This window comes from Nestor notabilis, unplaced genomic scaffold (assembly GCF_000696875.1).
Source record: "Nestor notabilis isolate BGI_N333 unplaced genomic scaffold, ASM69687v1 scaffold28930, whole genome shotgun sequence".
NCBI classification, from domain to species: Eukaryota; Metazoa; Chordata; class Aves; order Psittaciformes; family Psittacidae; genus Nestor; species Nestor notabilis.
The window spans coordinates 1-10,549 of record NW_009911977.1 but is presented as its reverse complement, the minus strand read 5'-3'; the positions used below and the strand labels follow the sequence as shown (position 1 = coordinate 10,549).

The 10,549-nt window shown below is 40.0% G+C and overlaps 1 protein-coding gene across 1 annotated transcript; it reads right to left on the bottom strand.

Moving 5' to 3' along the window:
* Window positions 1–135: 135 nt before the first annotated feature.
* On the bottom strand, window positions 136–10,276 carry LOC104407833 (nucleolar RNA helicase 2-like; the record flags this gene model as incomplete). Its single annotated transcript, XM_010017220.1, has 12 exons — window positions 136–330; window positions 824–868; window positions 1,719–1,853; window positions 2,663–2,822; window positions 3,933–4,006; window positions 4,475–4,594; window positions 5,157–5,318; window positions 6,551–6,700; window positions 6,956–7,101; window positions 8,449–8,634; window positions 9,262–9,379; window positions 10,098–10,276. Coding segments are annotated over 12 exons (1,670 nt in total), but the record flags the coding sequence as incomplete, so codon positions are not given.
* Between the last annotated feature and the right edge of the window lie 273 nt (window positions 10,277–10,549).

The window sequence follows — 10,549 nt, the reverse complement described above, 5'->3', positions numbered from 1 at the left end:
GTCATTTCAGCAAACATGATGTTTGGGAATACTCAAAGACAGGCTGCTTTATCAAGGAATAACGACAAAGAGGAATGTCGAACAGGCGTTTACTTTTTGATAAAAGTCAGCTCAGTCCCACATCTGCACCAGAGACTAATCAAGTGACTTGTTAAAATCATGTCCTCGGTTTCCATTCTTAAACCAGTTGTTTCTCTTGAAGCCTCCAACACCTTGCCTCCCATTTCCAAACCTGGAGAACCCTCGTCCTGCCTCCTGGGGGTACTCTTCCAGCTCAGGCAGTTCCTTTGCCACCGACAGTTGCCAACGCCTGGTGTCCCTCCACTGTTCCTGAAACAAAACCAACATAACCAGACGTCATGGGTCTGCAGGTGTGTCCAGGGTACACTGCTGCCTTCAATATTGCTTTCAATGGTAAGGCATTTCCAGATAAATCCCACCCGTACCAGCAGACCCCTCCTGGGAGACAACTCAGTCCTGTGGCAAAGTATAAACAATCACAAAAGGACAAGAGGGAGTGAAGTCAACAGAAAACTGGTGAACTCAAATACACTGGAGAGGTCAAACACAAGAGTAGCCAAAGAACATAGGATTTAGTTTAATAAAATCAAGTAACATAAGAAGAACTGAAATAAGAAAGAGACATGACAGGGTATTTTCTAATGACTGTGCTCTGCTCGTTCTAATGACTCTGTTGTCTATGCAACATCCTCATTAAAACACAAACCTTATCCTCCCCAACCACCCTATATTCAATCCTACATATGGCAATCACATTTCAAATCACCAGGTTCTAAAGCCAATTCTGGCTATAAGAACTTACCTGTATGTTACTTAGCTCGCCAACAGGGACATCAAAGCACACCCCCTACAGCAGGAAAAAAAAAGAACCATATGCTTTCCAAAGACATATCCAAGAATGGAGACACACACAACTCCAGACAGGCACCACCTCCAACCGCTTATGCACACTAAGCATAGAAACCAGGAACAGCAGAAAGCATGGTCTTTTGGGAGAAGCTTTTTATAAGCTGAAGAGAAAAGCAGTTAAAACACAAAAGCTCAAAACAAAACACAGATTCAAATGCTCTGTGTCAACAGCAGTGTTGCCTGACATCAGCCTGTCTGTTTAAAAGTAAGACAGGCATCATCTCACACCACAAGCTCTCCGAGAACATGCCTGAAAAGCAGACAAGTCATGTCACAGGCTGACAGTCAGATGAATGCCGTAATGCTCAGGTCAGTCAGTCACTGCTCTAATCTATAGCGGTCTTTTTATTGTGGTGGTATATAGCATTTGCATATAATGAAAAATAAAGGTCCAAACAAGCACTCCTACTACATACATATTTCTCACGACCCACCCCTCCGTTTTTTGTTTCGGGGTTTTTTTTTTTTTTTTAGGAAAGAACTGCATTATCATTTAGGAATAGAATCTCCATCCAAATAAGAGTCTTAAAACACTAGCTTTGATGCTTTTTATCTGGTTTTGTGCGGGCTGCTTTGGCTGTTTGTTTGGTTTTGAATAATGTATACATCAACAGCAGTTTCAGGGGGGTTCATGAAAGGTTAACGTTTTCTGAGAAATGAGACTGAGTAGGGATAGAGTGAGGTATCAACATTTCTGTACTAATATTTCAGAATGCCTGCCTCAATCACTGCAAAAACTGGCCAAACACACCCACCCACCCTTCTTCCCCAAGGCTGGGCCATCTTACCATCTTCCCCTTGAGGAAACGCATTGAGGATACTTTGGAATCTACTTCCTCACCAAGCTGTTCTTTTAGTCCTCGCCAGGCATAGCTCATTGTATGCATTGCTATTGAACACTTCAACACCATAGTCACGAAGCCCTTCAGGAAACAAACAGAAAAATGTTTGTAACACTAAACTTGGTTGGACAGCCTGTGACTCACTAACCCATGAACTACGCAATAAATAACTTGTTATTGTAATGTAGTATTTAATACTAAGAAATCAACTTCCCAAAAAGTGAAGTAACCAAAATCCTCCTAAGAAGTTGAAGGCATCCATCTCACATAGGACTGCCCATTTACAGAAAGGCCAAGAGCATTTCTGCCAGAAGCAGACACACATTTATTCAATACATACAGTAAGTTACCACTAGAAAACAGGTAAAAAAAGCCCCAAACTGATACAAGAAGCATAGTCCAGCCACATGCTGTTTCCAAAATTGCGTTACCACAACAAACTAGGCCAAGTTCTCCCTAAATGCATCAGAAAAAGGAAGGGGCACAGTTTTCTTCTGTCAAGTTCTCTTTGAAATCAGGTAATCAAATACTAGACTTGCTGAAATATAGAAATGTAAAAGCTTCCTGAGAAGGGAAAACTACAGTAACACAAACCCATCTATTAGCTTGTAAAACGTCAATAAATTCTCTTAGACCAAAGTCTTTTGTCACTTAGATCTCTAGAGAAAATTTAGAAAACTTTAGAAAATTTACTGATTTCAAATTTTTCTGGTTTCTTGTATAGTACCAGTAAGAGGTGATTTCAATTAAGGAACAAGCAACAAACCAGAAGCTGGGGATAAAAGCTACTCAGAAACCCTACTGAAAGAGCCTGAGAAGATGACGCACTTGGACTGGATGCAAGCAATTCATGTATCCATTTTTGTTAACACAGGTATAATGTTATTTACCGCAGTTGAGTTGAGTAAGGAGCGCTGCTGTATGTAAGATGCCCCAGAAATATGGGCTAGAGCTGCAGCCAGGGCAGCAACTGCCCCTTTTTCATCTATGATCTCTTGAGCAGATTTTCTGAAGTAGTCTACTGCAGAAGGAGGAATGGCCTCCAACAACCTACATGGGTGACAACAGAAGTTTAACAGATCAGCAAAGGCCTGTATGAAGTGCAGTCATGTTTTAAGACACAGACAGCTGTCAAGATTAACAAATTATCTCTAAAAGCTTTGCCCAGCGTGCTTCATTACCACTCCTTTAACTCAACACCTTCAGGATGTTGAATACCCACATTCTCATTAAGCTAAGCCTCTTGAAAGATGTGTTCAAAACTGAGGATGTACAACATGGCACGTTTGACAGCATTAATAAAAACATCAAGGGAAGGCTCTAAAATATCAGCATTCTTAAGGCTGTACCCTTGCTTTTACTTCACAAGCAGGAAAAGCAAATCACTACAATGCCACTGCTGAGCTGGGGCAAGGCACTTCTTGCTCTCAGTGCAAGCTGATTAAATAGTTTATTTCTGAGAGAGACAGTGAAAACAAGCTTGAATGCAGAGAACAGCTACTTCTCTAATGCTATTTGTGGTACACCAGCACCTCCCACCATTTTTCCGTATGTGGTGAACTCAACACTGTGTCCATGGTCTCCTTTGCACGAGTCAAATCCTCACTAATTTTAATAATCTCTGTCCATGTTATTTCCACCAATGGGACAGCAAATGTAAGCAGAGCCACATGGAATAAAAAAAAAAAAAAACAAAAAAAACCCAAAAAAACCCAAAACAAACCACCCCTGAGAACAGAATGATACAAAAAAACAGAGGACAGGGCTACAACACCCTCACTAGGGCAAAGTTAACTCCTCAACATGTCAAGTATTGCTCTTTACACAGTGCTAGTGTATCATCTGAGTGGACAAAATAAGTTTCCCTTTATGACAGTAATTCCTTGTTCTGCTATTGATTTTTGAGGATATAAACAAAGGTTAATTTTAGCACGAACTCAGAGAACATAATGTTCTATGGAAACGTCTATGTTCAAGCACACAGAAGTTCATCAGTATCATCTCATGAAAACAGACCAGTTTTGCTACATGCAAAGTAACTGACTTAGAACCTAAGTACATATGCTCACATACATGTCTGCTCCCTTAAAACTTTGCCTTAACAGCACTGTTGTCGGTAACATCTCTAGACATCTTTTAAGAACAGGCAAATAAGCTTACTTTTTGGCATCATTACTTGAAGCTTCAATTACATCTGTAGCAGAGGGAACACCTACACGCTTAAATGTAATCCCCTGAAATTAAGAAAATAAATTACAGTTAAAGGTATGTTTAGCACTCTACAACTCAACTCTATCTAAGTCACATTGAGACCACTAGTTATTGTTTATACCATCAACGCAGTCCTTACCTGTTATTTCTAAAGCTAGAATAAAGCTTTTAAATTCCTTCCCTTGTTAATCTGGAACTATTTACACCAATATACATGCAGACTGTAATGCAAGGCATGGTATCCTTCATGCATTTGATACAGTCTGTCTCCTGACAACAACAAAATGCACAGAAAGACTCATGACGCATTAGAATAGGCTGATACAAAGCATTTTCAATCACCAAATATCAACATTTTAGGCCTATCAGTCAATAGGACGAGTTCTATACTGGAGTTCTAAGTAGTAACCCATGGTTACAAAGTCTAAGAGTGGCAGAGGCTTTTAGAAGCTGAGTAATTTCATTAAATAGAGGTCTGAGGTACAACTCACCGCTTTGTGCTCAACTTGTTTTAGAAGATCTTCTTCTCTTCTCTGAAATAAACAAATGCAGATCCCAGTCCGGCCAGCTCGACCTGTACGTCCAGAACGATGAATGTAGGAATCAACATCCTTCAGAAATTCAGATTAACAGAAGAAAACCTTATGTTATTTAAACTGTTTACATCTATATATTGGAAGAGAGAAAATGTAAGATAAATCCTAATTCAGAAATCTAAGAAGCAATACATTAGGTGTCTATACCCAAACTATGTATGCACCACTCAGGCATGCATGTACTACTCAGCCCAAGATGTGCTGTCTCAGGTTTAACAAATATTATTGCCGTAAGCAGGGGGGATGTTAATAAAAAAGCTCAAAGGATTTTCAAGAAGAAAAAGGCATTTTTTTTAATACTGTAGAACTGCTATGAAAACAATGTTTAAAAGGGATTTAGAAATGCTGAAACAATGTCAAAAACTACCCTACAACTTCCCAGAGTAACCAAAGCCCATCACTTTTACTTTACTCAAAGCTCAAAATATAAAAGCTTAACTAAGAAATTCTAGTCCTGCATTTACAAATAATCCACTTCGTCTGTGAATCAGACCAAGCTTCTGGTGAAAGAGAGAAATAACCCACTGTTCTGTCACAAAAAAATATATTACAATTTTAGTTTCTCCATATGACTTACTTTTGGTGGTGAACACTGTATAACAAGGTCAACCTCAGGAATATCCAAACCACGGGCAGCTACATTTGTTGCAATCAAAACTTCAAACACACCATCTCTAAAGCCTTTTAATGTAATTTCTCTCTGTTTCTGTGGAATGTCACCATGCAATGACTGGGCATCCTGTCAGTGAAACAAACAATTAACATGTCATTTAACAGTGGAATCTAGACATTAAAGTACAAATCCCAAAATATCGTACAGAGCAAGAGAAAATAATAGCTGATACCAAAGTGGTTTTATCCTTTTCTGGGACAGTAACGCTCATAAGCAGTAGTTTTACCATAATGTCATTGTTTGTAGCATACCAGTCTGCCAAAAAGGGCCCACTTCAGCTTTCACTTCCACTGGAACAAGTTGAAGCAACTTTACTTAAACAGTGCTTGTCAAGAGCTACCAAGAGACTTTACTCCCTTCCATAGGAAGCCATCCTAAAACCCACAAAAGCTTAAGTGAGTTTTCAGGGCATGCCCGAGCCCTGCGGGTGATCTGAACAACCTCCACTTCTAATGAGACAAGAAACAGATCAAGTGTTTCACAAGGAGAAAGGGGAGAGTCACAAGCTCAGAATTCAAGTAAGTAACATGCTAAAGCATAACTTACTAGTACAGAAGAAAAACATGTCATGTATTGACACAAGAACAAACTAACAAGATTTAGTGTGAAAGCAGCAGGGCCAACAGACTAAAATTGTTGCCACAAGATTTTAAAGTGGATTATACACGACATTTATCCAATTCTGAGCAAACCATGTATTCTCACCATTTCTCTTTCTCCATAAATTAGCATCTAGTATCAAACAGGCTTTTCTCTAGGAAAAAAAAATAAATTCCAGCACTTTTCCCAATACTCAAAAAAAAAAAATCCAGTAGTAATTCAAGTTAAGCACAGAGAACCTGCTCAGTGTACCACCTGAGTTCTGAACAAACTATTAAATGACCTTCCAAGCGCAACAAAACATTCCATTCTATCACATTACTTGATCTTCCTGGGTACTGAATGCTCAGATAATAAACACCATTAAGAGATGGGAAGCCAAAAAGCACACTAACATGACACAGACTGTCTGCACTATACCAGCTCCTGTTTATTACCATTATTACTATCTCATGATTATTCAGCATAAGCTGCATATTTTCCATTGATTCCTGCCCTTCAAGCCAAAGGAATAAAATTCATAATCACAGCCAAGAAGGTATTTTAACTGCAAAGATCTACTTTTAGAAACAGCTGTCAGAAGTCTTAAAACCGTGCACAGAAACAACTCGACCCATACAGTTGCAACCTTGTCTTTATTTCAGGGCATTCAACCCCTGAATATCCCTAACCACTGCTCTCTGTTCAGACACCAGTACCTGTTTGAGTGAAGCATTCATAGCCAGTTCATTTGCTTCGTTTTTGGTCTCACAAAAGACAATGGTCCGCCCATGGCTGCCACTGTAGACTTGAATGATATCTCCCAGAACTCCTGCTCTCTGAGACGAGCGACACTGTATAGCCAAATGCTATTTGGGAAAAAAACATGATAACCATCTATGTTAAATCTAACCCACACACAAGACACACAAGATGAATGCAGAAATAATTTTTTTTAAAGCTTGCAAACTACTACCCCCATATGAAAGCTTTCCTTAAAAAATGCGTGTGCCAGTCATGTGAAAAGTCATTCCACACCCCCATTTGTAATGTCAATGCAGAACTTGCTTCACCCAGGCCAGATGCTCTCAGGACCTGCCCTGCTCTGCAGCAGAATCACTCACTTCCACAGTTGTGGCAGTCCTCTGAGTCTTCTTTCCAATCAGGTCAACACGTTCACAATCATCTTTCATGTATTTTTTTGCTACATCATACACCCATCGTGGACAAGTTGCAGAAAACAGCAGTGTCTGGGGGTTGTTTTCAGAACCTGGAAGGAAAGGCCACCAATTTCAGCCATCACAACAGACTTGAGAACGGATAAAAAAATGCCGAGAGTTGCTCTCAATTTGCCAAGTTTGTATGTGTGGTAAGTCAGCCACAAGAAAACAGAAACGATGAAAACATTTTAATATGCTTTAGACACCAAAGGAAAAATTACAGTAATATGAACAGGACCAAACTGAATCCTTCATCCTGCCTGAGAAGAAATGCAACGCACATTTATAGTTCATCTGCTAAAAATGGTTTATACTGTGCCTGAAGTCTTCCCACATACCTGAAAGAACCTGTCTTGATTCCTCCTTGCCCGATATTCCACTATAACTACATATGAACAGTATAACTACGTGCAAAGGAAAAGGGCAGGCTAAAAAGGACGCTCTGCAGTCCAGGTGAAGAACTACCCCAGGTAAGAACAGTTTAACAAATAGTATCTTGACATAGTCCATCCTACCTTCAGACAGGAAGAAACACACACCGCAAAAGGATTATTTTTTAATTATTCCCTACAATTTATTTCCAGTTATGAAGAAAACTTTTTAGATTAAATAATTATGACAACTCTCACAAAACCTATACAAATTTCCTTTTTTAATAGATCATCTCTATTTTTTGCCTGTCAAGACAAAGAGCAACTCTGCAGAAATGGGGAGAATGTAACAGTCAAGTAAAAATGACAGTGGCTGTACTGGGTCAAACCCAAGATCCATGAAGCTCATATACTCTCTTCAACAGCAGTCAAACACAGTTAAAGATGTGAAGAAACACTGCCAGGAACCAGCTTTCTCAGGCTTCCAGAGACAGAAGTTACACCCTTGCTTTTAGTAATCCTTGATATTTCTACTTCCAGTAATTCAAGCCACTTTTCAAAGCTCTTGACATTAGTACAATGTTGCAAAGAATTTCACACTACTAAAATAACCTCCTTCTGCTCTGCACCTGCTACCTGGTGGCTTTGCTGAATGCCCGCAACATCAGGAAAGAGCAAATATTCCCTAGTTGTCAACTTCATGTGATGATGATGTACAGACATGCCATAATCCTGACCCTACACTCAGACACATCTCTCAGAATGAAGAACACTAGGCCTTAGGGATTTAAGTTGGGTTTGTTGCTTTTATTCCCTCTTTTTACCGTCCCCTTCCTTCCAGAGATGCCATTCCAGCCTTTCAACTATCTGTCACCTTGCTTTGAACCTTTTCCAATTCTACCTTACTCTATTCTCTGAGGTCCAATACCAGCATCGCATAAAGGATTCAAGTTGGGGGTGCACCAGCAGGTTTCAAATTGCGTTTTCTGCACTGTCCCCTGTTCCTCTCCTGATGTCATAATTTACCTTTTTTATAAGCAAATCCTAAGATTTCTTCCACTTGTTCAGCAAAGCCCATATCTAACATGTGATCAACTTCATCCAAAACAACATGCTTCACGCTGGAAAGTTCCAGTTTGCTATTCTGAATATGGTCTTTGATCCGTCCAGGCGTTCCCACTAGAATATCAATGCCACTTTTAAGGAGATCAACTGGAAGAAAGAGAAAAACAAGCAGTGTCAGTATGCTAAGAGACAACAAGGTAAAAGGTTACCAGTACACAGCAACACTTCTAATTTTAGAACCAAAAACCTACTGCACTTCACGTTAATCTCTGAATAAAGCACTGCATCCAGGCTGGGTTACAAACAAGTAAGCGTGATGGCAGTCCATGTTGCCCTGTCAGGAATAACAGCTAAACCACAGGCAAAGTTACAGTAAGATGCGCCAATTTCCAAGCAACAATCAGCTAACATTAGAAACCTCCGGAGCTTTATTACCGTAAAAGACTCTAGTTTTTCAGCTAAATTCTTTTTTCCACAGCTACCTCTGGAGAGAGAGCTGCACACATACACAGTTCTCTTTTCCTTGGACAGTCGTCTAGTCCCAGTGTATGTCCACACAAAAACCACACAAACACACAATAAGGTAGAAACTAAAAGGACTAGTCACTTCACAGACATATAACCATCCTTTTAAACCAAGATTTACTGGAAGCAAAATAATTTAACACGGGTTGCATGCTCCTGTTGAAAGCAGTATCGTGGTTCCCGACTGAAGTGAAACTGAGGGAGAAAAAAAAACTCTAATCCACTACAAATTCCCTAGTGTTTACTTACTCTGTTCTTTGTAAGGAGTTCCTCCATAAAAACAAGCCACTGACAGTTTCTTAGTGAGATTCTTGAACTCTTTGGCTACCTGTGTGGCCAGTTCCCTGGTTGGAACAAGAACCAGCACCTGGAGGGAGTGAAAAGAGACAAAGTGCAGCTGTGGTTGGGAAAGGGCACTAGGAGAAAAGGGTTTACTTCACATTAAACAGCTTGTACTCCCATTCTTATGCTATACTTGTTCTATTTGGCATAGTAAGACCTTAAAAGCAGTTTTTCAGTTTAATGATAAATATATATACTTAATTTGCATGGGGATATCTGATCACAGGGATCCGGTTATTGATTGTGTCTCAAGCTTAGGTAGAAATGTAAACACCATTTGTATATGCTGAGTCTCCAGACATAGGCAGGGGTAGAAAGGGAGATACACAGACAACTCAAGAGCCTTCAGTTACCACCATGGAATTTATAGTGAGAAACAATTTCAGTGAATGAAGACAAGTCCGGTTGACTCAAATATTACCTCAGAAGAGGCAGGCGATTCAGCCCCAAAGCTGCACGCTAACTTCCTGAGGACAGCAGTCTGGAAATCCACTAGCTACTACTGCAGTGCCCTGACCATTCTCCTAAATGCAGACACAAGGAACCCTAAACATGAAACATGTTACCGCTGCAATGCTGCAAAATCTGTCACTCTGTAGCTCCTGATCTGAGGAAAGTGTTCGCTATTACAAACACCAATCAAGGAGGAAAGAGTCCCAGAAGTCCTCAAAGCAATTACAAAATCACTTTCAAAAACTGTCATATTCTAAGGTTTTGGTGTTAACCCTTAAGCAGTAACTTACTGTTGGTGCACGGCCTCTTCTCCCATCTAGCAAGACACTCTGAAGTTTTTCAATCAGCGGAAGAGCAAAAGAAATGGTTTTGCCTGTTCCTGTTCGAGCTTGAGCAATTACATCTTTGCCATCATATATGGGCTGGAAAGTCCTCACTTGCACAGGGAACAGGTATTTTACACCTTGAGCTGTAAGATAATCCAAAGAGGCTTCATTAGAAGGTGAACAAACAATGAGAAGCCCTCACATATAACTAGCCTGAATATGTAAGGCACATCATGTTAAATCCTGTACACAATAGGAGATGCAACATAGAAGAAAACCATGCATCTTTATTTTTACTCCTACTCTAGATCAAAAGGTGTCCCACCCCCAAACACACAGCTGAGTTACCCACAACGAAATACAGCTTTTTCTGGGATGTTTGGCATAAGACAACGGAAGGGGACTGGGGGGGGAGG